This window comes from Giraffa tippelskirchi, chromosome 13 (genome assembly GCF_054371585.1).
Source record: "Giraffa tippelskirchi isolate mGirTip1 chromosome 13, T2T-mGirTip1v1.2.pri, whole genome shotgun sequence".
In the NCBI taxonomy this organism is placed as follows: Eukaryota; Metazoa; Chordata; class Mammalia; order Artiodactyla; family Giraffidae; genus Giraffa; species Giraffa tippelskirchi.
The window spans coordinates 96,673,198-96,700,000 of record NC_137287.1 but is presented as its reverse complement, the minus strand read 5'-3'; the positions used below and the strand labels follow the sequence as shown (position 1 = coordinate 96,700,000).

At 50.4% G+C, this 26,803-nt stretch overlaps 1 protein-coding gene and 1 long non-coding RNA gene across 18 annotated transcripts in view; one reads left to right on the top strand and one right to left on the bottom strand.

The window, feature by feature from the left end:
• Window positions 1-26,803, bottom strand: part of DIDO1 (death inducer-obliterator 1) — a 49,262-nt gene that overhangs the window by 11,448 nt on the left and 11,011 nt on the right. For 7 of the 16 annotated variants that reach the window (XM_081557692.1, XM_081557700.1, XM_081557696.1 and 4 more), the window contains exons 2-15: window positions 19,542-19,714; window positions 18,834-18,947; window positions 17,318-18,155; window positions 16,186-16,507; window positions 14,094-14,306; window positions 13,198-13,411; window positions 4,408-4,873; window positions 3,981-4,140; window positions 3,472-3,588; window positions 3,232-3,336; window positions 2,861-2,996; window positions 2,140-2,668; window positions 1,444-1,597; window positions 544-633 (exon numbers count right to left, since the gene is read on the bottom strand). In XM_081557692.1, coding sequence (XP_081413818.1) covers window positions 544-633; window positions 1,444-1,597; window positions 2,140-2,668; window positions 2,861-2,996; window positions 3,232-3,336; window positions 3,472-3,588; window positions 3,981-4,140; window positions 4,408-4,873; window positions 13,198-13,411; window positions 14,094-14,306; window positions 16,186-16,507; window positions 17,318-18,153 — 3,342 coding nt within the window. In that variant the 5' untranslated portion in view covers window positions 18,154-18,155; window positions 18,834-18,947; window positions 19,542-19,714. Of the gene's footprint in view, window positions 1-543; window positions 634-1,443; window positions 1,598-2,139; window positions 2,669-2,860; window positions 2,997-3,231; window positions 3,337-3,471; window positions 3,589-3,980; window positions 4,141-4,407; window positions 4,874-13,197; window positions 13,412-14,093; window positions 14,307-16,185; window positions 16,508-17,317; window positions 18,156-18,635; window positions 18,751-18,833; window positions 18,948-19,541; window positions 19,715-20,443; window positions 20,473-23,115; window positions 23,230-24,187; window positions 24,497-26,803 lie in introns of those variants that run through there. The other 9 variants (XM_081557688.1, XM_081557690.1, XM_081557689.1 and 6 more) reach the window with 6 other exon arrangements.
• On the top strand, window positions 20,491-25,305 carry LOC145532490 (uncharacterized). Of its 2 annotated transcripts, none has more exons than XR_014073291.1 (4): window positions 20,491-20,617; window positions 22,169-22,468; window positions 22,664-22,756; window positions 23,088-25,305. It is a non-coding gene; the product is annotated as an uncharacterized LOC145532490 (long non-coding RNA). The 2 variants fall into 2 exon arrangements; XR_014073290.1 differs by having other exon boundaries at window positions 20,520-20,617; window positions 22,169-22,461.

Sequence of the window (26,803 nt, the reverse complement as noted above, 5' to 3'; positions counted from 1 at the left end):
GTCTCGGAGGAGCCTCTTTAAAATTATTTCTATTTATAGTCCCAGGGGGATCTCAATACAGATCCCACCTCATGGGGTTTTTGAACCGAAGGGCTCATCTGCATGTAGGGCCAGCATCTGACACAGAGCTAAGTGACCACGAAGCGTGTGATGAGCTGTCTGCAGCTCTGAAACCCAAGGGCTGAACTGGACTAGGGTCGTCACCCTCTGTGACCCCAACAAAAACCAGAGCCCCTCCACCAAAGAGCAGCACACATGCAGATACATAGCTGTGTCCATATCTCCGCTGGCTCCCCCGCTGCTGCCCACTTTACTCCAGCAGCTCAACAGTAAGGAAGCAAAGCGCCCGTGTTTCTGACCGACTCAGCTGCACACACATCACAAAGCTTCCACTGCCATGCTCCCCAAACACACCCTCACAGGGCGGCCAGCTGTCAGCTGGATTTGAAATATTCACCTGGAAACATCTCACAAACTGAGACATTTCAAGTACTAACAAACCCCTCCTTCCTCGGGCACAGCGACCAGGCTGCGGGCAGGTACCTTGGACACTGAGGATTTGAGCTTGCCGATGTAATCCCACACAGTCTTTGGAGCAATCCTCCCGCCAATGTGAATCGTGTCGGGCAGGTCCTAAATGGAACAGACTCTGAGTAAGTGGTCAGTAAAACCCTAGTGGTCACAGAGAGACCCCAGACACCAGATTCACAAGAAAATTACAACTACTTCAAACAAATTAGTGATTATGCAGTCAAACGCTGCTCAGTTAACTAACATCCAGGATCAGGAATGACCAACCCCAAGAATGATATGAGGACAACCTTCTGCTAACTAGGGTGACAGCAAAGCATTTTAACATTCTCTTTTAAGAACAAACATACAGAGTAACAATCAGGTATGATTCAGAAGTGCCCCAGCACTCTTGGCTTAGTCTGAAATGTTAGTGCTGTTTCATTAATTTTGAAAAACAGTGCTGTGTGTGTGCCCTTGCACATATGTAACTGGGCACACGCACACCCACCCAGGTCCTGTGCAAGCTCTAGTGGAGCAGAGGGAAGAGGAAGACAAACTTCAGCTATTTCAGGGAAGATGAAGGGTCTGAATTCTCATTTGAATTCTCACCACTGGGCGAACTGCATAATCTCAGACTTAGCCCAGCACCAACAATCCCTATTTTGCCTTTAGAGAAGCTTGTGCATCCAGACACTCAAGAGGAAGACAGTCACACTTCTGACTCCAGTGCAGGATCAGAGTGCCTTGGAAAACAGGTATGCTCACGCCCACGCGCACGTGCACACACACACACACACACACACACACACACACTTCTCTCTTGGTTCACATCTGACTCCAGTGTGGGATCAGAGTTCCTTGGAAAACAGGTGAGTTCATGCGCGTGTGCGCACACACACTCTCTCACACTTCTCTCTTTCGGGTTCTAACCTCACTGAGATAATCAAAACATCCAGAGACAGGATACGCCTTAGTGACAAACTTGGCTACGCTTTGCATGTTAATAAATCCCTTCCAAATGGTGCTGAGTCGAGACAAGAAGAGGGTCGTGTCTCCTTCAGGAGGGGACCGGGACTCTGAGATGCTGCAAAACAAAACCACAGAAAGTAAGTGAACCTTCTCTCTCTGCCCAAAGAACTGCCAGTATTTACGTAAATTGTGTGAAAGTCATGTCTGACTCTTTGCGACCCCATGGACTGTAACCTGTCAGGCTCCTCTGTGGGATTATCCAGGCAAGAATACTGCAGTGGGTTGCCATTTCCTTCTCCAGGGGATCTTCCCCACCCAGGCATCAAACCCAAGTCTCCTGCATTGCAGTAGATTCTTTACTGTCTGAGCCACCAGGGAAGCCAGACTCTTTACCATCTGAGACACCAAATACATCCTGGTCAAAGAAATATATACTGTATAGGCATCAAAAGCAGATGGCTCTAAATTTAGTTTTTAAGATCTATATCTCTAAGAGGATAACTAGTCACCCTAAAACCGAAGCTTTAAAAAAATGCCTTTCTATGAAACAGAAAACCGAGGAGAGCTGCATTTCTGGGTGGATTTCAGAGCTGAACGACTGAATCACTCATCACTGCTCTCCTGGTTCATCGGAAAGGAAGGACGCAGAGGCCACACCTGATGCTTGGGGATGGCGGCACGGACAGGAGGTATCTGGGCTCGGGGGATGCGGACGGCTTGGCCAGGATGGACTTGGGCACTGTCACGGAGGGTGGCACTGGCTTCGGTGCATCTTGTCGGGGCTCTGCCAGGGTGGTGCCCTCCGGGTGGGTTGCTGCGGGAGCTGTGGCTGTGCTTGGCCCGCCCAATGCAGTTCTGGGGTCCCGGCCGGACATCGTGACCGTAGTGAGCACACTGCCACCACCAGGGATGGGGCAGGGCGGGCCTTCCAGGGCAGGGGGCTCAGGCTGGCTGTCCTCCAGAGGCACTGGGAGGTACTTCCCCTCCAAGTGGGTGCGAGCTGCACTTTCCAGGTCTGGCTCCAAGGCATTTTCAGGTGGGGTTTCAGGCGCCATGTCATCTGCCTCGCTGAGAACAGGCTCAGGTGGGGGGCTGTCGCGCTTGGACTTGGACTCTTCCTTCTTGACAGAAGCTGATAACTTCTGTTTTTTAGGAGCTGGCTCATCTTCCGAGGATGGAACCTGACCTGGAGAACAAGAGGAAGGCCTGCGTGAGAAATCCCACATGGTGGAGGGCGAAGCCTGCGCATGAGTAGATGGACGACCCCAGCTTTAAGAAGCGGCCCTCTGAAGGCAGGGCGCACTCCACCCCTGACTATCTGACTTGGCTTGAGCCCAAGGTCAAGAAGAGGCTCTCCAGTGTCCCCAGGCCTGCTCACCCGTGCAGATCTTGCAGTTCAGGTCAAAGAGGTGCGCCCTGTGCTGGCTGGTCGTGTCCTGCAGCATGCTGCTGAAGACGCCCGGCAGAGGCGCTGCGTTCCGCTCGGGGGCCGCCCGCACCGACTCTTGCTGTTCCTAATACACATGAAGCGGCAGAGGGGTCACTTCTTTTCCAACCCATCCTCAACTGAACAGCACCCATGAGAAAGCACCCCACATGACTAAGGATCACTGAAGAAAGAAAACAGGACCACTGGACACAAGAACTTGAGGAGCAGTAGAACTCCACCCACTTGCTTAAGGTCAGTGTCCTCCAAATAACTCAAGCACCCCAGCGATATCTGGAAACCCCAAAAGCATGGGTGCTTACGTCAGAGTCTGACACTGGTGGAGAGTCTTCCATGTCGGGAACGACTTCCTGTTTAACGGCAGGCTTCTTAGTCTCATTGTGCAATTTCGTTCTGGACTCCGTCACCTAAAATGAGAAAGACATAAAGCCTTAGCCCTTCTTCCCCAAGAGGACTCGCCTGCACCAACAGGCTATTAGTTCACTTCTGGGGGGTGGGGGCAGGCTTCTGGGCCTCCAGCCGCCGCTCCTGCCAGTACTCACGGGCTTTGTCGTTCGCTCTCTCCATACAGAGAGCTCTTTGGAGACCAGTTCTTCTGGCTTCATTCTCACCAGTTTTGCCAATGAGATTTCTTCACGCAGAACTCGATGGAAAAGTCCCTATAAACAAACAGGTCTCATTCATGCCTTCAAAACCTCTGCAGGTCTGATTCTAAGACACTAGAGAGGATGTAGAGACCACAGCAAGGTGAGTTCCTTCCCCGAGGCCCCACAGCCAGCTGAGGGCCCAGACAAGAGGGGCCCAGAGGTGGGCAGCCGATTTGATGGCCTGTTGCACCAACCCTGCTAGAGATCACCTCACAGAAAACAGTCGACTGAAGAAGGTATGGAATTAAGAGGTAGCGCAGGCAGGTGGGCAGGCAGACAGGAGCCTGGCCCCACGAGGACAGTGCACTGCTCACCCACAGCCGCTGCGGGGACCAAGTGCTCTGACCCCAGGCCTGGGCAGCACCTGGCCAGGGCCGTCCCACTCCTAAGGGTCAGGCACGCACCTGGTTTTTGGGGTCCTTGAGGTTGAACATGAGGCTGCGGTACTTGCTCTTGTACCGATTGTCCGTGACTCGGAACAAGTTAAACATCTCCTTCTCGATGAGCAGTGCGATTTTCCCTACTTCATTTTCTGTCATGATTAAGTCATCACTGTCATTGACTCTAGAAGGAATGAAAAAAGCCCCACATCAACTGCTGTACTTACAAGTGACTATTTTCTGGGCTGCACCATGTGCCATGCAGGATCTTAGTTCACCGATCGGGGATTGAACCCAAACTCCTCTGAGGAAGCGAGGAGTCTTAACCACCAGACCACCAGGGAAGTCCCACGTGACTTTTTCCTTTGAACAGTGGGGCCACCGTTAAACTGCCACCTTTTATGGGGAAAACCATCCGCTTTAACAGATAAGAAACAGTGAAACAGCGCACCTTTTCCACAAGATCTCCTTCAAGGAGCGTCTTATGTTCTGCCGAATTTGTGAATTTGGCTGTGATGAGGCGGGGCTCACGGGGCCCAGGCGTCCTGGGGATGGAGAGGCCAGGGGAACTGAGGTGCTCCCAGGCTTCCTGACAGCTCCCATAGAAGCAGCAGCGCTGGGGAACTTTCTGGAAGCAGACGCAGCCACCAGCCCTGCCTGCTTGGCAGGGGGAGTACTGCCCGAGGGGGAGGTGGTGGCCGAGAGCCATGACCTCTTGGGGATGGTGCCCTTGAAGCCTGAGGGCGACTTTCTGACAGTGGGCTTGGCCACTGCTGTGTTTGCAAAAGAAGGGGACTTCTTTGGAAGGAGATTTCTGCCCGGGGGTTGTCTGCCAGCCCCCGAGGAGCCTGGTGGAGCCAACTTCTTCGCCACCACCACAGCCGTCTTGTCCTCCACGCGTCTGTCCTCCTTCACAGCTGCAAAGGAGAGAGACACGCTTAGTGAGGTGGGGATGTGGGGGCCCCACATAGCATGTGCACCAGAAACCAGCAGAGCTAACCAGGCATCACTCTGTGAGACGGACTTATAGAGAACTTTTAAAGTAACTGTTAAATTCACAAAAGGAGTATAAAAAGGACTACCAGCAACAATTCTGATAGCAACTATACACTTTGAGGACAGATGATTTATTATTAATTAAAACTTTTACTTCAACCAATAAGCCAGTAAGCTGTTAAAGGCTAAATTTAAACCGCTAACATACCTTGAAAACTGAAGGGCAAATTTCACTTTATCAAGAAAAGGTACAATTTCAAAGACCACTCTCAAGGAGAACTCCAGTGCAATTTTTGGTAAACATGAACTTAGAAAACCTCTCCAGGATGCAGCAGACACACTCTAAATGCATCTTCACTGCCCCCGTCCCCTGTCCCCTGCCCGCCCGAAGGCTCTGGAAATACTAGCAACAGCCCATCCCAGGGGTAAGGGGCTCACAGATGTTCATCATTCTTTTGGAAAAGTCAACTGGACACAGTAACGTTAATGAGACATAGGATTCTGGCAGAATGCAACATGGGAGAGGCCAGCTACTTTTATACCAGGAGCCAGGTGGCATGGCCACAACACATTCCCATTCACATGCCTCCAGCTACAGCTTGTTACTGGTTAAGACAGTAGGTTCGAGCTTTTAACCCAGACAGGGATGCGGTCAAAAGCTAAAACAGAAATCTTTATGCCAGTACTTCATGCTGACAGAGTATATCTAATCCTGTATCAGACCAAGAGAGCTGCAGCTGCAGGTAAGCAAGGCAGGTCATTCTCAGAACCAGCCTGTCAGGATTAAAATCCAGACCTAAAACCAGCCCAGTCACTGATTTTTTTTTTTTAACTAACAGTCCCTTGGTACTGGGGTCTGTGGCTCACTCCTAAACAGTCCCGCCCCAGTCCATTGCCCAGAATGGCTGGACCCAGATGGGTGGGATGGGGGGAACAGGCGGGTCCAGGGTGCAAGCTGGGACAGCATGGGGACGCCACCTGGGGGCAGATGGTCATCTCACATGGGACTGATGGAGAGGCCGCCTGCCCAGGTGGAGACTTCTCAAACACCCACGGCATGGTGAGCCCCTACCACCTAAATGGGAGACTTCAGGATGTTCCAGCAACCTTCCCATTTCACCCAGAGATTAGAGCCACCAATTTGTCACCCGCCAGTGTTTCTTGCAACTGTCCTAGGGAGACCCAGGGAGAAAGTCCAGTGAGGGAGGTGAGACCCTATCTGCAGCTAAGGCTTGACCCCACAACAGCCCCGAGGCATTCACAGCCAACACTCCGCAAGGCCATTCTGGCACAGGGTCAGAGCGCTGCCCTCCAGGACTGCCCTGCCTCCAACACTGGCAATGCCAAGGCAGACAGGGTGCTAAAAGCCCAGGGACTGCAAGTTTTTTCCACTTCATAGTTTAAGTGAAACTACTTTTTAACCAAGTTTGAAACAGTGCTACTATGCACACCCAACACTTTTAAAAGTTGGGTTACAGGCAGTTGTCATCAAGCAACAATCTTGACTTCCAGTCTCCCATTTTCATCTCACAAAGCCTGATTCCTGCTCCTCACCCATGGTGTCCCAACCACTAGTCCTGTGTCTGCTGATACCCCCACATGATGTTGTCCAGGCTTTCCCAAGACCACCCGCTCCCCGTGGAGGGCCCACTCATGCCCTATGTCTACCCTGCTGGCCCAAACCCACATCCCATCAGCAAATCAGTTAATACAACAAAAACTGGGGACCTCACAGCAACTAAAGTGAAAAATTACATTTCTGTACATATTATCAGCTCAAGTTCATGTCCCTAAGGGAGTTGCCACACCTCAGTACACGGAAACTTTTCTTCACCAGCTCAGACTTGGCTAAAAGGGTCTGCAGCACCTAATGTGCGGACTGCTAGAGTTTAGGTTAAATGAGACAGGTGAAGGCCCTCTTCTTGGGGGAAGGAACAGAGCAGAGTGCAGCAGGATGCAGTCCTAGACATGATCACCAGCATGGGATGAACCAACCAGCCTGTCAGGATTAAAATCGACACCTAAAACTAGCCCAGTTTTTTTTTTTTTTTACAAACTTCACTGAGATTATTTTTAACAGCATTTTAAACTCCAAAAAGCTAGCCTACAGTGTTTCCAGAACCCTCAGTGAGGCACCTGTGACGGGGTCTCAAATCCTGCCATGTGGCATCTACAGTTTCAGGTGACCATTCCTGTTAACCTCACATCCTTCACTCCCTAAGACTCACGCTTGTGCCGTCTCACCAGTGTGCTCTCACTCAGGGAAACAGAAGCCAGAGGCTTATTTCTGGGCCATTCCCAGTCCAGGTGACTGAAGTGAGCAACCTGCTGTCCAGGAGCAGGTGCAGTAAGTGAACATCACCTGAGAATTAGGGGACAGCTTTCCCAAACCAGCCTGTTGCTCTTGGAAAACTAGTTGCTTCTGGCTTTTTAAAATCACCTTTCGTCCTGCCTTCCCTGCAACTCAGAGTGTGTAAGTAGGTGTAACTAGTGTAAATTAAGAAACTGGTAAAAATGTGGACACCGGTGGACCTTAACAGCTAGTTGTCTCTGTCCCCCTTGTGCATCTGGCCCCACTGTCAGAGATGTGGACTGGTTGCTGCTGGAATGGCACCAACACCACACAGCACTGGAGTGTGACAGTGACAAACTTATTTCTGTGCAGAGCTAAAATTGCACCTGCCAACTCTTCACCCAAATTCCTCCTGTTACTGTGTGTGCACCTTCACAGAAAGTAAGGAAAGCAGCACCCCCAGGGCATCGTGGCTCCGGGGACGGCAGAACCCCCAGTGCTGTCAGGAAGCAAGGGGGACTACCAGCCTGCAAGCTGGAAGAACACAGCCCCTGCCCCCAGGAGTGTGTGCCCAGTCTGGGTCATCCTGGGGCCCTGCCTGGGGCAAAGAGTGGCCCGAGTTCCAGGCTAGGCGTTTTCTTGGGGAGCAGTTACAGGAGGCAAAGCTGCCCGGTGGCCTGGTCACTGCCCCAGATGACGTCGTTTCTGCTGGGTCTGGCCATTGGTTTGTACTGGAAATGAGTTGTTTGTGGTGAAGCCCGGTAGGAACCAGGCAGGCCGGTGCGTTCAGGGACCAGCAACATTCTAATTGGCTAATTTCCCAATCAGCATGAAACCGGAGGCCTTGTCACTCGGCGAGGCAGCTGTGGCGCTATGGCTTCGCTGGCCACTGGGTGGCACTGGTGGGCCTCGGTGGGGACGCGAGGACACAGGCGCCGAGGGCCGCCCTCCTTAGGCAGACAGTGCTGTGCAGCTGCAGCAGGAGGCGGCGGCAGCGCCGGGCTGCCCGCGCCCAGTCAAGGCTGTTGCAGGGTGGCTCCTCACAGGGCCTGGTGAGAAACCCTGAGCGACGGCCATGGCTTTATGCCTTTTGTCCTGCCCAAACGAGGTGCCAGTTTACCCTAAAAGCTCCTGGATACGAGGCTTAGAGTCACAATGAAAGCGGGGTAGGGGGGGAAGCACGGGTGGGGGACACTTCTCAGGAAGCATTGGCTGTAAATGTCAAAGGAATCAGAGCTTCTGCTGTGACCACGCGCCAAGCAAGACTCACCACATGGTGTGAGTAGAGGACCCCCTCCCTTTTCCCCCTTGCCCATTCCCACGTGGCCACAAACCTGCCCAGACAAGGCAGCTACTGCCCAAGGATTGGGTAAGGGGACCAGCAAGGGCTCAGGGCCCATAGCGGATCTGGGGAATGGACTCTGCACACTGTATCAGCAGCTCTATTTTCAGCTCAGCCTGGTCGTGTATGAGGATGCCTCTCATTTTAACGTTCTTGACTCCTCCTGGTGTGAAAAACACCATTTTGCTTTTGTACCTTTGCTTGATTAAGTATTCTTCAGTGAATTTCTCCTGTAGTAGTTATGCTGCTAACATGGGGGAAAGGGTACAGAGAAAACTCGGGAGGCCTGAGCTCTGGCCCTGCGCCCTCACAGCAGGGGTCTGTATGTGGGTGCATAGCCTAACTGTCCTGCTTTGCGGCCAAAGCTTGTCCAGATGGACTTTTTTCTTACTGATGTCCAGTATTTGAGCGACTTACACCTTGAGAGGTGCATAGAACTATCCATAATAAATTTGCAAAAAACCAAGTACACTTCCAGAGGCAAACAACCCTTGTTTTAATAGTTTCACATACAGTATTTTGAAAATAAAATACTGAATGATTCACAAAGGGTTGGTAATGTATGAAAAAAACGGTCAAAGTCACCCTTCAACAGGAATCACTAGGATGACATGGGACGGAGGCCATGGGAGGCAGTGTTCCCGTGTCCTGTCTGCACGGCTAGTGGTGGGGGTGACCCCCGCCCCGAGAGCCCACCAGGAACAGAGCTGCTGTGTATCCTGAGCTCTGACCCTGCCAATAGGCACTCCTACCACTTTAATGAGGTTCCGTTTTCACTCGTCTGTGCCTAAATCATCTACAACTTTAAGAATCATGATGGGGCCGGGGCAGGTTGGACACTTACTGCCCCCACCTTGCAGGCCCCTAGTAGTCCCCAAGGGTGGCACTCAGTGGAGCCTGTGGCCCAAGGCACCTGCTGACCCCGAGGGTTAAGCGGCAGTTACCTTGGTGTTTGTCCTGTTGATGCCTCCCGGTGCACACCAAACGCCCCAAGCTTCGTTTACATCAATTTAAAGTGGAAAACTTTCTTATTGATCTTCTTAGGTTAACTTCTTTAACTTTCAGAAGGAAGACTATAACTATGTGCACGGTGATGTGCAACAAACATACATCAAGGACATTAACTGTTCAACTTCAAGTACACCCGAGCCTCATGTACCACAGGGGAGGATTTACAGCTGCATCTTCAGAGAGGCCTGTGGACTCGATGCCACCTTGGGACTCTGCCTCGGGCTCATCTGCACATGTCACAGGAGATGTAGAGCCCCACAGGCCACAGAAGAGCAGGCATGGTGAGCAAGACCAGTCCCACTGGAAGTTTCTACCCCATCCTCCCAGTGAAACACCAGAACTACGGGAGGGCAGCCTGGGCACACCTGAGGGTGTGTCAGAGAAAACACTTGTGCATGCGAAACCTTCCCTGCACTAACTTTCTGAACAGCTGGCTATTAAAAAAAATCAAACACTTGTAAGATGTAAAATACTTAAAAATACCAGAGAATGCCAATGACATCCAAAAACATTCCAGCTGTATGGGTAACAAAAACCAGCCATCTTGGTGAACCTTGTTTAAGAACAGGTTCTGAGTCTCCAAGTGGGGGGACAGATGCAGGATGTGCAAAGCTCGTTTGTCACATTTTTTTCCCCCACTATCCTTGGAGAGACAAGACAAAAATGACTCATGTAGCTGATAAAACATGTCTCTCCAAGGGGGGGGCATCACTACTGACTGCTCTGCTTTGGGAAGCTCGCCTCCTCTCACAGCCAGTGACAGGTGTCACCCCTGTGAAACCACGTCCCTGGGTCCCGAAGCCCACGGAGCCGCAACTTGGAGACTGGACACATGGCTCATGGGGGCCACGCTTGTATCCCAGCAGGCTGCTCAGCATCACTGGACCTGGTGCACAGGTTCTGCCAGGGGTTTCCATTTTAATTCTCAAAGCTAAAGGCAACTGCAGAAATCTCATTTTTCATTCAAAATTTTGTTCAAATCCTGTGTTTTCAGTCACCTTGGGGCCATGGAGGGAGCCCAAAACATGGGGAAATGTTCCTGAGTCTGTCAGAGTCCCACTTTCAAATTCTAACAAACCAGGGACACTTCAGAAAACACACTTCAGCCCTTTTTGTGCCTGGATAGTACTGAAAGGTGAAGACAAGGAAATGGAGAGGAAAAATGAGTTGCAGAACTATGAAAACATGAAGAAACATCATAATTTGGGGGAGAAATAAAATGGCAATTGTTTCCCTAAGCTAAACTGTACAGAAACTCTGAAAAACAATATAAATATCAGAGAGCAACTACATGTTACTCCCATCACCCCGAGGATGTGAAGGGCTGGCTCTACATCCGCAGGGGCAGTAGGTCAGAGACCTCATGCACAGCAAGGGCTGCCCCTCACCCACAACCCCAGGCCGGTGCCAGTCTGGGAGAGGAGGGTCCAGAATGCGCTGACCACCCAACGTCTACCCAAGACTTGACCTGGACCCAGGGCCATGTGGACAACGCCCCCTCCTTATGACTGTCCTGGCATCACCTGCACCCAGAGAAGTCACACCTGCGGCTCGGGTGGCAGGTAAGGGTCCTGCTGAGTGTGTGTGCAGGGCCCTGGGGAAGGTCCGCAGCCCCCGCCCTGTCAGGTGGTGGTTTGGGGAAGAGGCAGAGGCACAGCTGCTACTCACCGAGGCGAAGTCGGGTGTTTACCAGCGCCCTTTTACGCTCCTCCCAATCATCTTTTGGGAAGATGACATTTCTGGGATAACAAAAAATCATCAGAAGCAACTAGCTCAACTAGCTCAAAAACTAGCCTTATGCAGGGTTGAAGTTGTAGCTATCCATCCACGTGGTTCTGAGCTGTAAATGTGCTGGGAAAGTCAGTGAGGAGCTGATGTGCAGAAAGAAAGGGCAGGGCAGAGGGAAGAGAAAACCCCGCCTGTGAGCAGTCACTGTCTCCTCGCAGGCCGGTCTCCCCACCTCCCCACCCCTCCACCCCAGTCTTCCACCAAAAACTCGGAAGAAAGAGTGCCCACCCCTTCTGTCTGTCAACTTTCCTTACTTGTGGAGCACCCTACAGCTGACTCCTAGCTCAGAGCCTGGAGGATTCTGGTCGATAGAGAAGGAAATTAGAGAGAAATCAATCACCCAAGTTTGTGGCTACACCCCGGTCTTCCTTTTATTCTGCCACATGCCTATAACCAACCAAGAGTAGTTAGCACAGGACCCCAGAGAGGCTGTTCCCCGCCCGCTCCCCGCTGGGCAATGGTTACAGTTAGGTCGGCTCATAAGCCCTGTAAAGTGCTACTGTGTAGAGGTGTACCTCTACTGTGTTGAGGTGCTATAATTTGATGGAAATTTGACAGTTTGTTAGCATGAAGTTCTTAGTTCAAACAACCTGAGGTGTATTGAAACTCACTTTAATACAGCAACTGGTTAATATTTAACCACTCACTCCTAATATCGGAAAATAAATAAATATATATAAATATATATACATACACATAGTATCACTTTTCAGTTTACTTGCAACTTCATTTCTTAGGTCTTGGGTCATTTACATTCTCAAAATGCATCTAGTTATGCAGTTTTCCAGCTACATTATAGCCAGAAGGTCTCCCTTTGGGGGACTGGCTTAAGATTGGGCTGAAGGGAAGCAGCACTTGCCTGTTATCTGGAAACTTAGGACCACTTAACCTTTTGGTGCTTTCAAAAAAGTTGCAAGAGTTTAAGAGCATAAATTAAAACTGAACACAAAATAATCTCAATCACAGAATACGATGTGCCCTGGAGCAATTTAAGCGTCCAAAATTTAATTTTGGAGAATGAGGCTGAGAAACAAGAACAGAGGAGAGTCAAGCTGCACGATCTCCTCTGGGACTGCATGGGTCTGTCTGACCCGTCCAGCCCCGCTCCCAGGAAGCAGGGGAGGAGGGCAGGACAGGACTCCTGGTCTGGGTGCTGCTCAGCGCAGAGACGTCATGCTCACTTACCTTCCAGCACAGGAAGCGGGCCAACAGCCTTCAGGACTGACGTGTGTATTTATGTCGTGTGTAGTATGTGAATTGGACGTGAAAAAAATTCCAGTTTGCTCAAAAATAACTTAACTCCTGAAAATCATACTTCAGCTGAAAATCAGCTACAACACTACTGTGCAGTAAGAGATTCCCACAACAGACAGAGAAGGGAGGGTCACGTGTGTGGGGCGCAGGCTGCACGGCACAGCCCCACGTGGAGAGCTCGCGGCGGCGGTGGCACTGTGGCAGACGCTGGCGGACCTTGGGGGCGGGCCGAGTGCCCCACCATCAGGTTCTGCTGAAGACACTACACATACTTACCAGAGCCTAATAATAAAGAAAGTGATTAAAGACATCAATGGTCAGAGGCGAACATTCAGCCATGAGGTGGTACAGCTTTTTGGAAAACACTGACAGGAAGTCCCGACAGACTAAGGAAGGATGCGCCAGGCTCAGGAGGCCTCCTGGCCTCAGGCAAGGGCTCCGATCTCTGCAGGTGCAGCACCACACATGGCTAGAACTCCTAGCTCTGAACAGGCCTGAGTGCACGGCCGTCCAGAAAGACCAGGAAGGGTCCAGAGCTCCCCCTGGGTGATACATACATTTATACAACAGTGGCGGCCAGGGGGCAGCAGTCTGTTCTGGCTTTACTGCATTGTAATTGTGGTCGCTGGCCCAGGACGGTGTGCTGCTCTCACAGGCTGGCTCCTTAGTGAGGACCTCGTTCCTGGGAGGGGCCACTGCTGCCTTCTTCACCACATTCTCCTTCTTGTCTGAAGCCAGTCTCTTGTGCACAGAAGAGATTTTAATGCCTGCCTGGATAATCAGTAAAGCCCCAATCACTAGGGAGATCAGAAGTTAGCCTGCACTCATTTTACTCGGCAGTGCAGGTCAGGACACACTCAGCTCCTGGGTCACCCCAGTCCATAAGCTGCATCGGCCACCGCCCTAGCATCCTGCTGAGGGGCCAGGGTGCCAGGATAACGAGGGGCTTTGGAGCGAAGCAGTGAAATGAAGCGAAAGCACAGCAGGCAGCGCTGTGTGAAAATGCACCCAAGCAACACTGCCCAGACAAGAGCCTGTGGACATAACAGCACGGTGGAGAGGACAGGCGTACCAATGACCCCCCTGCACCCCCCTAGACACTCAGTGTGGGCACCCTCAGGGCCCACTTTCCACCCCCGCTGCCTACACAGACTCCAACAGGGACCACTTGCTCCCAGGAGGGCTGATCTGCGGGAGGAGCTACTCCATGCAGCCACTGGCTTCCGTGTTTCTGTTACTCCCTCAGCTAGAGGCAGAGGAAGAAAACATGAAAACACGTGCCTCTTCGTAATTCTGACCACAACAACTGGTGGGGAAGGCGGAGGACAGCGTGCAGGCGTCTGGGCCCCTCTGGGCCTGTGTACCTTCCTCTCTCTCAATCAACCCACCAAGCCTGGCCCCTCCAGGAGCTTTTGGTTTCAACTATGCAAATGGCTGGTCTTGGTCAACTTACTTGAACGCTACATTTTTGAAGAACGATTTTTTCTGGCTTTGTCTTGAGCTTTTCTTTTGCTTTGGGTTTCTGCTCCTTCCCTGCACTCAGGAAGCGCATGGTGGCCGCGGCGTGCTTCAGGATGCAGTCGTTGCTGCAATAGACCGAGTCGGGCTGCGCCACGCTTGAGCACCCAGGGCCGATGCACTTGGCAGCACCAGGCGCCTCCACGACCTGCAGGACCAGACACGGGTTCAATGTACTCACCCACTGGGGCAGGCACCATGCTCTGTAAGGTCACTATTTATGGTACTGAGATTAATGCCTTTAATCATGTATGAATGACTGTGCATAAAAATGTATCTGTTTATTCAAAACACATAAACCCACCTCCCCTGAGTAAAGCATCACGTTTTCAACCACCCTTCATGCCCTGTACAGTGGGCAGAACTCTGAGAGGACTTCTGCTGCACACTTCTCAACACAGCAGGATTTCACACCAGAATTAGGTTCTGTCATTGAGCGAATGGCCATGGATTTTGCCAATTTAATTAAGATACCAGGTAAGAGGCTTTTGAGTTAGTCCAAAGGGTTTGACTTATCAGGTAAGAACCCTCAAAAGAGGAACAGAGCCTCCAAAAGAGAGAACACTCCATTGCTGGCTCTGCTGGGAGGGAGCCCAGGCCTGCGCTCTGCAGTCAAGGACCTCAGACAATAGCCAGGACGCCCAATTACACATGGATCTCAGAAACAACAGGTCCAATGTCAGTATGCCACAGAAATTGCCAGGTATGTACTTTATATGCTAAGTTACGTGAAAGCTTTTGGAAGTGGATCTTACCCTAGCCGAGACTGATGAGACCCCAGCCCCATTGACATGTGGAGAGCAGTCTTGTAAGACCCGGGACCGAGGACCCGGCTCAGCTAGGCCTGGGTTTCTGGGTTAATGGACATGTATTGTCTAAGTCGCTAATTTCTGGTTACCTGTTATGCAGCAGGAATCTGGAATATGACAAGGGCTGAACACAGCTGCTTGTGGCCATGATTATTAAAGCATATTTTAATGGTCGAGACTAATAATGTATGTGTCATATACATGAAATGTACTTGAGCAAAATCTTTTTCCTCAAATAATGTACTTAACTGACTTTCCTCCATAGAATCCAAGTTTTACCCAGAAAAAACACTTAAGCTTATGTGTCGTCTCAAACACAACAGTAAGATGATGCTTCCTGCTGATTCCCATTTCTGTTATTTTTTTCTTAATTACCAGTTATTCTCATATTTCCACTCAGTGCCTCCTCACACACCCAGGACAGGGTCTAGACCTCAAAGCTAACTCACTGCAAGGGGGTGATGGCAAGGGTGCTGACATGGCCACCACCAGGCCCCCTGCCTCGACAACACCTACAAGAAATGGGCCATGGTGGTGGGGTAGGCCCCCAATTCAAGGAAGGCTTGGGATGAAAACACACTTGGAGTATGACACTCATGAGAGCCTGAGACAGTTCTCAAGATGCACGGAAACCACAGCCCCTGGACGAGACATGTGAAAAGAGCTGGGAAAGGAGAAAAAAAGGGCTGCACAAACACTGGTGAGGGGGGACACCATCACGAGGGCATATCAGACAGTCATCTTGTCACCCTGACGAGCCATATGGCCACAATGGCTGGCCTTGGCATCTTGCCTTGAGGTGGGGACAAGACTACTGGTTTTCTCAACACAGGGCGGGCGATACAGGTGCACACATGCTTCTGTGACTCGAAAGTAATTTTCTTAATACGTGCACTTTAAGCTCAGGATGCTGGTCGTGAGAACACTAAAGACTAATTTTTAAAAAAAATTATGAAATATGTTAAATTAGTAATGACAGCACAGGAGACAGACACAGTTAACAACAACAAAAAAACCAGAACAGGCCGTAATGGCCTGAGAAGGTGCATGGACCCAAGAGCCCACAGAGCCCAGCCCTACCCCAGCCCTATGCCAATCACTGCAGGGAAAACCTAACTTATCTCAGAAGACAGACTCTTCCGATCTTGATGTTTCTGTCAACAGCAGTTGAGGGCTTATGGTCACCTGTACCGCTGGCCTCGGGAAATCAGTACTTACGGGCTGAAATATCTTGAGTTTCTTCTTGCCACTTGGGTTTGCAGCTTTTTCAATTCTACCCTTAATTCCCTGGTCTTCACTTGACTTCTGCTCCACAGTTCCTATACTGGTGAAGTCCGTGCTGTCGGCACCCAGGGGTCCTGACCTTGTGTCCTGCATGTCTGTGGCTTCTGAGCTGGCCTCGTCCTGCACCTGCAGGATCGTGCAGTTGGGGCAGATGTAGTCTTCCCCATTCCTCTCCAAGAGCCGCCCTCGAGCCTCAGAAATGCCCACACAGTCACCATGAAACCATTCTTCACATCGGTCACAGCAAATCATAAACCTGAAATAAAACAATGGTCATGTTAGTCGCTCAGTTGTGCCCAACTCTTTGTGACCCCATTGACTGTAGTCTGCCAAGCTCCTCTGTCCATGGGATTTCCTAGACAAGGATACTGGAGTGGGTTGCCGTTCCCTCCTCCAGATCTTTCCAACCCAGGGACTGAACCCAGGTTTCCCGCATTACAGGCGAATTCTTTACCGCCTGAGCCGCCAGGGAAGCCAATGGTATCAGGAATGAAAAGGGAGAGACAAACTCAATTTTAAACATATCAATAAATCAAACTCCAACGCTCTTTAAAAAAAAAAATTACAGAAACATGGAACATAAAGAATGTCAGTGTGCCCTTCTCTCAGTTCTATTACCATTGTACATTACCAAATGTACATCATCCTTTTCTTCGAGGGCACCCTGCCCTGGACCTCAAATGCCTGTCCACAGAATGGCAGCCACGCCTTTACCCCTACAACTACCCAATGTCCACGCTGTGCTCCACTTACAGCCAGTCAGAGCAGCATCCCGAGGGCTCTCTTGGACGGCAGACCCACTCTGGTGCAAGCCATCTCACCCATTCACTGCCATGGCTGGTGTGACTAGGCAGCCAACATCCCACACCAGCCACCACCTGGCAAGGGCATGGTTCTGGATAGTGCCCACCCACTCCACTGGTTTCTTTCTGACAATGATTTGCTCATCTTTCCCAATGAACAAGTTGCTCATTCAGGCCAGCTTAAGACTCTCTTAAGAAGAGAACAGCAAAGTCTCTGGCAGTTTCTCTGGCTCTGCCCCCAACCCTCCCCCCCCACGACCCACCTGTTGTTGTGAGGCTGGCGGCACAGGCAGTACAGAGCGCTGGGGTCGTACACCTCACACTCCGGCTTGTGTCGGACCGAGTCTGTGGCTTCCTCGGCTTTCCCTCCCGGGGCCACTCTCCCATCTGGCCGGCCCTCTTTGTCCTCTTTTGCTGCCTGGGACGCAGCCCCCAGGTCGCCCTCAGGCTCCCGTGAGACGGGCAGCGAGCCCTCCATTGCATCACCCGCCTGGATGTCCACGGTCTCAGCCGGATCCTCCTCCCGCCGCTTCCTCCGCAGGCGGTTCTGGATGCCCCTCGCGGGCCGGTCCGCAGGCTCCTGCTCACGCTTCTTCCGCAGGCGGTTCTGGAGTTCCTTCAAGGTCAGTCCGTCGCTGTCACTGTCGGACGTGTCGTCCTCGTCCTCGCCCTCTCTGGCCTTGGCCAAGGAGGCCGGCCGCTGCTTAGCACCCGTGGAGCGGGACCTGGGCCCACTCTTCCCGTCCGAGGCGCTCTCCACGCTGCCCTCAGAGGCCGTCTCCGCATCTGTCGCTGGACCAGACGCCGGCTCTCCAGAGTCCTCCAGGGACACAGCGGCGCTCCGACGGCCACGGCGCCGCACAGTGGTCAGAAACTCCTCCACCCGCTCAGTGCGCTTCGGCTGTCGCCCGCTGCGCCGCAGGGACGGGCTCTGCTGCTGCCGGGGCGACGGCTCCAGGGTGTCCGCCTCTGCATCCCCTGCACCCTCACGCTTCGCGATGGTGGTCCTCCGGAAGCCCCACGTCTTCCGGAACTCCTTGCTAGTGGGCTTGATGGCTTTGGGCGCCTCCTCACCGCTTGGGTCACCCTTCTCATCCATACCTGACAAGGAAACACAACCAGGCCACGTCAGGCATCAGCCAGGGCTGCAGTCCGGCCCCGACACCCATCAGCTACGAGCAAGCAAAGGGAGCACTCCCTCACACGTGGGGGAGCCTGACCTACAGAAAGCAAAAATGCTTCTACAGTGTGGGAGGATTCAGTTACGAACCCCATGCTCAGGAGGAAAACCCAGTGAGCAAACCACATCTGTGAACATGTCCTCTGACTGCTGAGGACGAGCATGCATACCAGAATTCAAGAAGAACGAGGAACTGGGCAGTGGTGCTGCCAGGACGGGGCAGGAGAGGGCAGCAGGGGCCCTCTGGCTCCCCGCAGGGAGACATGAGCCCACCTCTCACCTGGCTGGCTGCGGGCCCAGAACTCTGGAGCCCCAGGCAGTGTGAGATGTCCACCACCCAGCAGGGGAAGGGTGGAGACAGGCTCGTTTGCACCCTGAACACCCAGCCCCGCTGAACCCACCCAGATCCTAGAGCCGAGACGTGTCAACACAACAGGGGTCACCAAGCTTTGCACTCGGGTCCGCAGCAGGGACACTGAGCCAGACGGCACCTCTGGTGTCTATTTCTTCTTTCTTCTAAGAGATTATTAAAGGCTCTAGTTTGTGAAAACTTCATTCTTATTTCAAATTTAAAAAGCCTTAAAAGATATAGCATATACCTTAAGAACTTTTTCCCCAAGCTGTACAGGCTTCAATTACATTTAAATGCTAAAGACAACTCAGATTTTATGCCACGTTCCATCCCAGGGGAAGGACTCGTACAGAATGAAAACCTTCAAATAGAAAACACACAAAATTCAAAGTCACACAGCATGGAACTCTCTGTTTGGTTCGCACCAAGTGGTGTCACCTCCCATCCCCCATCCAGGCCTGCAGCTCCCCACTCTGGGCCTTGGCCCACACTCTGTGACATCGGCACCCACTCTGTGACATCGTGCCCTCAAGGGCCACGCCACTGTCCTGGTCTCCCAAGGCTGTCTGCTGGAAGGAGTCTCCTCTACAAGATACAGCCCTCACCAGCAAGAATACACATCACTGTAAACTAAAGGAACACTCAATCTAATGATTGATTATAGACACTCTTGGGCTAAGGTTTAGAATATTTCAAACAAATATTAATGGTATACCAGTTTTTATATATATACGATGCCACTTTTGAAATAAAAACATGACATCAAAACTTAAAATTGTGTGGTTAGCATTTAACATATTATCAACTGTGGGAGCTTCGCAAAAACAAACATCCGTGACTAACAATTTGTTATGTAAGTGAATACTGAAACATCTTTGGTAAATAACATTTGGATAACAAAAGACGCATCAGTACGTCTCTGGTCAGTAAGCTATCAACACTACTGCCATGTTACCTGCCCCACACAGAAGCATGGGCGGTTCTCTCGACTTCCTAAACCAGCACAAACAGGGCCGTTACAACTTCGTGGCACAAGGAAAGTGCCAGGCCCCCAATGCTGTTGTCGTCAGCCACTGTTCACAGATCACAAGGCAAATTATCTTGAGACTGTGTCCATGGAGTAAGCTCCTAAAACAAACAAACAAAAAGAAATAGTTTAAAGATCTAAAGCAACCAGAACTAAGATCACATTTAAGGAAAAAAAGGCACAAAACTTTCCAAGCAATCTCTTAAGCCTACATTATGTGACCTACAAAGACACTCATTCAGCAAGTCCACAAACACAGCCCCCTTCTCTAAGGACTTTCTTTAAAAAGGGACGATGGTACTTTACACGATGAAAGTAGGGGCTGGGACAGGCCATGGTTGGCACCCTGGTGAAGAGGGAGCTGGTGGTCGAGTGCAGAGGCCTCAGTAGGCAGAAGGATTTCAAAATCAGTCATCGGTACCAGCTGCTTCCCAATTACAACCCTATTTCTGATGGACCCAGGCCAATAAAAACCAGAGTGAGAAACAGGAACAAAACATGAAAAGATGAACAAGAAAATTATACATGAAAGCAATTATTTAGAAATTCTTAACACTGTAACTATGTCGTCATTTAAGTTAAAAATCTAAGAAAGATTTCAGAAGACTATTATTATAATTATTGGACATCCCTGTGGTACAGCTTATCTTTGTGTATTTATGCATTTAAATAATACTTCTCCTCCTGTCTCCTCATTCAATCATCAGCCCTACTAAATGCTCCACAAACACATTTCTGTTTCTAGGTAAATCCTCAGTATTAATATTTTAACACATTTCACATTCTATACCCAAGACCCCTGCCTGCGCCTCACCTCACCCCTTACTCACCTCACTCCAACTGCCTCCCCTGCAACTGTGGTCTCCTTAGTGACCTCAGGACAAACATTCCATCCCAACTCCCTTTAAAGGGACAGGGTCCAGCTCACTCTGGCCACCCTCACCACGGCCACTGCATCTCTTTTAAGTGGTAAACCCATTTCAAAATGAGAAACTTCTCACAAGGTAGTAGAAATAATTCTTACTTTTATATTTCACAACAATGAAAAAAGTAAAGAAATTAGGATGTTCTCAGGAAAAAAGTTTTTAAAATTTATGCTAATCTAAAAAAATCATGCCCTTGGATTTGAGTTATGAAAAATCAGAAAAGGAAAATCCAGTTATTTGTTAAGTGGAATGAAATACTTAACTCAGAAAAGATAATATCATTTTAGACAATTTGATTCTTGATTTTATACTTGCAAAATCAATTTCATGATTTCTTCACATAAATTCAAACATAAAATTTCAGGTCATGAAACAAAGAAGTCTATCAAGACAAAAAAAAAACAAACCCTCTAAGATCAAGGCAAGTTAAACAAAAATTGTTACGCTCCTAACACTACTTAAAGTAGGTCCACATACAACAGCAGGTCACCAAACAGTGGTCACACTGTACCAGCAACAACTACTCCAGAGAGGAAAAGGATGTTAGGCACTCCTAAACTGGGAAAAGAAACCCAGAGGCGAACACTGGATACACTGAAATGTCCAATCTTAAAGTTTCTAAGTGCAAACGTCCTCTCAGCTGAAAATGGCTCCACTTCCTACTAAGTAGGTGTGCAGATACCAGCGGGAAACTGTGGGTGCCCCAGGCCCCCCTGGGGTGCTGAAGGCCCCCATTAGCACCCGAGGACAGGTGGAAGCCCATCTCCCAGGCAGCTCTCCACTCCAACACTTCTTGTCGTCGAGGCCCCGTGATATCCCTAAAACTTGAGGACCCCAAAGAGCATTTGCTCATGTGGGATGTGTATTTCCAAAATTAAACCTGAGAAAGACTTTCAGAATTGCAGACATTCCCTCATACCACAGTAACCATGACAAACTGCACAAAAAGCAGTTGTGACAGGAACCTGAAGCTGCATCCGTGAACTCTGCACACCTTCCCAGACTTACAGCCTCGCCACATAAAACTCTAAGGCACTCAGAGTGCATCTTGTGCCCATGTGCACACACGCAGAGTCCACAGACTGGCACATCTCATTAGCCAGTATGAGACACATCTGCTAATGCCAGCGTCCGTCTCCTGAAATGTTTTTCCTTACTGGGAAGCCATCAAGCTCATGGTGGCAGATAAAAGCTTTTCAAAATTCTAATTTTCACTTAAGCTGGCATTTTTTCATCAGTAACAAATACCGTCAGTTGCTTTCTTCGAGACTCACACTGTGTATCTTTGAGAAAACACCTGCCACACACCCGGAAAATGCAGTCCCGCGGCAATGCTCTGCGGGCACCTCTGTCCCTTCGGGGGCGCACTGCCAGGAACCTCTGTGCCAGTGGCGCATGCCCACTGCTGGGACCTGCTCACAAGGCTGTGACCCTGGACAGGATTTCCGAGCCTACCCTCCAAAAGGGTTTCGAAACACACCACGAACATCTGTAACATGACATTTCTAGTTGCTTAAGGACACACTGGATCCATGTCAAGCAGTCACATGTATTCACACTTTGGGGTCGGAAGAGAACATTTCCTTCCACAAAACTGGTTTAAAACCACCGTGTAATTTTTCCCTTCAGATTGTCCAACCCTTGAAAAATAAGCCACCAGAAATGATTTTCTTGAGAACAAAACACATGCTCCTCAAACAACGTGGGTGACGCCGGACTCTACAACCAGGTAGATCTGAAGGCTCGGCTTCTACAAACTGGCAACATGCAAGTAACCGCATCTTGGCCGTTTAAACATGTTCAGGTCTATGGACTGGGTGTTCATTTCTCTGAGACACTTTAAGTTATAATATATAACTGCAATGAAGCTCCTACTTTCACAGTACAACAACCAGGAGCAAACAACTACGTTTCTCAAGAAGGTAACAGGCAAGCACACACCTGCCCTGCCCTACCTGGTAGCAAAATAGGCTGGTCCTCTAAACCTCACAACCGCGAAATATTCCCAACTACAGCGTTACCTCATTACTCTGGGCTGTGCTAACTCACTTGACGGTTCTGCCAGGTGAGGCCAAGGTTCACAGCTACTGAGATTTCATGTTAACGGTGACATTTCATGTTAAGGGTCTTCCGTCACTGACTAATTCTGTGCTGTGGATGAAGAGGGACTGAGAAGATGCTAGAAGTTCTTTAAACTACCTACCAGGAAAAAAAAAGGCAAGCTTTCCCAATTAAAGCCTATTTCACTATTCCGTTTTTATTAACAAGGCAGTCACTACTGAGGGTCTGCCCAAGAATTTCATGTGATGGGAAACACCCTGAAGGGTGGGTGTCCTCAGACCGTGGGTGACCCCATGCTCATCCTGACTTGAATGTACAGATGGCACTTCAATCCTTCAGGAGCCTGGTCAGGATAACCCTGACATTACTAAAATTACCCTGAAGCAAAGGTGCCCGCAGCATGATAAGCTTCTCAAGAGGTAACCACAGAGAGAAATCTAGGAACAACCCTTCTGTTTAACATTTCTGAGGTGTTTTTGCTTTACAGGTATGTGGAGACAAAAAATGAAACTTACTGCTTAAAAACTCGCCAGGACCGACGTCTCCCTCGGCCAAGCTCTAGTGAGGCCAGGCCCCCAGCTCCCTGCGTGCAGGTGGGCAATGGATACTCCAGTGTGTCTACCCAGTTTCTAGTGAAAACACAGGCTTGTGACCAGATAAGCCACCTGAACACGTCGAGGTCACAGAGGAAACGAGGCTCCCCGTTCTTTACAAGGCCCTGCCACCGTGGACAAGCTCCTGTGGTGGTCTGCACATCTGCACCCGCTGAGCCTTCACTGATGGGGTCACTGCCCTGGCAAGAGGCCCCAGAGCTCACCCATGGCCCTGCCACCAGGATCGAACTGCCCCGGCACCCTGACCCCAGGCCTCCCGCCTTGGGAGCTGCAGAAAATCAAGTCCACTGTGTAAAACCCCCGAGTCTGGGTCTCTGTCAGGGCAGCTCCCTCTTGCCTCCCAGGGGACAGGAAAACATGGCTTCAAACACTAGTCAAGGGAATCTGAACCCTATACCCCGGGGACTGATGCTTGTAAGGCCACAGCTGGGGTCTTAGGGACCCTCTGAACTACACAGGCTCTTATCCTTACTGAGTCTGCAGGATGGGGTGAGTTTGGCTACTGCTAAATGCCCAGGACAGCACTAGGACGGGGTCCCAAAGGGCGTCGCACCTCCCCTTCCCCAACCAAGACAGAGGGCAACAGTGACTGTGTGATCACAGCTGGGATCCAGGCACAGAAAGTACCTCCCAGAACAGCCATCCGTGCAGGCACCCCAGCAGCTGCTTCCCCTGCATCTCCAGGTCCCGTGGCTGTTAACACAGAACCTTGACCCTCCAGCTCCCCATTGCCTGCCCTATTGCTTCTGTATCTACAATGGTCCATCTGGGTCCTGAGTGCATCTGGGTTGGCTACTTCCATGGCAGGGGCAAGATCTCACATCACCCACAGTGCCCAGTGCAGGCCCTGACTCTGTCTCACGGTGGCAAGAGCTGCTAGTTAGGGTCCAGTGGGAGGCTGTGGGTGAGGAGGACGTCGTACAGTAAAGGCGCTGGTCAAAAGACCCCTGAGACCTCTTCACCCAGCAGGCACCTTGGCCGCACTCCAAGCCTCTCATTCCAGGTGGTCCACTGTGAGGAAGACATGTGCATTGAACCCTCCTCACTGGGGACGGCAAACTGGCTGCATTCCACTCTTTTCTCCCAAAGCAAGGAAAGGGTTGAGACCCCCACATTCAAAGACACTGCCTATCTTCTGAACAGTAATCCATTTCCCAGGTGTTAAAGTTCAGAGACAACTGTCTTTTTCAATTCTCATTTCTCAACAAGAGCATTTCTAACCATGATCTAGGCAGAGGTTCTCAAAGTGTGGCCCTGGACCTTCCAGCAGGCCTCCAAGGTCAAACTATTTGTACAACACTACTTAGCAAAGTGATTAAACAGTAACACAAAAGTGTTCTGTGACCTTTCAGGGGCAGGGTAGCTTTTCAGAAGCTAAATGATGTTGGTGTGATGATAGCTGGAATGCAGAAGCAGGCAGGAGAATCCGGCTACTGTTGTCTTAAGTCAGACATTCAAAACCCCAAGCCACCTTTCTCGTTAAGTTGTTTCTTATCTTGGAACATAGTTTACATAGAGTGTTACTTATATTAATAGGCAGGTGTTTGTTATTATTTCCAAGTGAGGAAGTAAACTTAATGTCTCATTTTTAATGCCAACCATGGGAAATAGCAATAGATAAAACAGAAACAAAAGCCCTTGAGGTCCTTGTTAATTTCAGGCGTTAAAGGGGTCAGCCTGACAACCTACAGCATAGACTTGACATGAAGGGTGATGTCAGATGGCTGTAAGACTGCAGGGCCATGACAGTGAGGCTCAGGATGCCACCTTTCCAGGACGATGGGAGAGGCACTGATCATGAAACTGCAGCATTCGGAGGGACTGCCTGCCGCCCACATCCAAACAGAAAGTGGTTGGGGAGAAACAAAGCTTGCTCTCTCACAAGCATCTGCTTCCCGAGTGCAGCTGCAGCTCATGCCACAGGCCACGGGGCAAGCACGATGCCTGGAGACCGCGGACACGCAAAGTCCAGATCCACATTGTACACTTCGGCTGAAATTGTCCTCTTTCTCTAAGATTAGCAGAGGCCAACGTCTAGGTCTGGGGGGGCAGTGGGGAAGGTCCAAGTTTAAATAAAAGTTATAAAATAAACAACAGGACTGTCCTACTAATTTTTACAGATCCACACAGAGCTGAACTTGATGCACTTCCCCGCCGCTGCCACTGCTGCCTGGGTGGGGGACAAGCTGAGGAGAGCACCTTATTACTAGAACACCTTGTAAAAGGGTCAACTCTTTTTAAATTACAACCTAAAGAGCCAACAGGTAGCGCTGTACTAACCTGTCTCCATGGGGCATCTCAGGGGGACCACTCTCCCTGGTGCAGCTGAGCATCCCCGGTTCTGACCAAGGGAGCCAGCAGTGTCCACCCTCAATGACCACAGCATGACCCGCCCACGTTAATGCCCAAGTCCCAGGGTGTCCCAGACTTCAACCCCAGCTGCAAACCTAACAGCTAGGCATTCTGCCCAGGTATATGGAGACAACTATGACTTCAGTTTCCTAACAGGATACCTGAAACGACAGCATCAAGTGCCAGTCAGTGCAGGCTAAACGGCAAGTTTATGAAAACAATGCCTGCTTGTGAGCGGCTGGGAAAATAGGCCCTCGTGAATAGTCTGCAAACATTTATCAAGGGCCCCCCAGTGCTCAGCACAGAGCAGGCAGCATCTCTGTTCCCCGTGGGGGTGGCTGCTTCACTGCAACCTGGCAGAGAGAACTAGGCAAGAGCAGGTGTGTTTATGAGGGTGCTCCCAGCATGGACACAAACCTACGACCAACACCAGGAGACCCGTTTGAAAGAAATCCAGAAACATCCATGTGATGGTGTTCTCTACTAAGGCTGTTGTGAGGGCAGGATAAACTCTAGAGCCCCTGCCATGGAAAGAGCCCCACCCCCATGAGTGGAGCAGGAGGTTACATCTAGTTCCCAGCACATCCTGCCTGGGCATCCCCCTCCCTGCCCCTACCCCCCCACTCCCCATAACCAAGTTCACAAACATGTCCACAGCTGTAACTGGCCTTCCAGAGGCTGCTACCTTCTTGGGTTTCTGCTTTCTTTATATTCTTGTATATTGTCTTATTTTCTATGTATAAATTTATCTTTGCAACCCAAACACAGTACAGTTGTCTTTATACTGGGGGAGGCCCCATCTACCTTCCTGTTGTAAAGGTATGTTAAATATCACTTACACGTCTGCATCAGTATATGAAAAACGAAACCATAGCACCTAAGTATGATACCTGTGAGAGAAACAGCTGCTTTACAAATTGGGCTCCCAATCTGCCCACAGCTGAAAACCCACATACAACTTATGTCTGGCCTCTGTGTATGCAGACTGTGCAGTACCATAGTACTTACTGCTTAAAAGCAGGCCCTGTGCGAGTGGACCTGGACAGGTCAAACCTGTGTTCTTCAAGGGTCAATTATAGGACTCAAAAAGAGGAAAAAACTAAAAAGAGAGTCGCCATGCTGTGCTGTGTGCTTATTTGCTCAGTTGTGTCCGAGTCTTTGCGACCCCATGGACTACAGCCATACAAAACAGTAATCCACTCCTGGACATATATCGGGAGAAAACTCTAATTCCAAA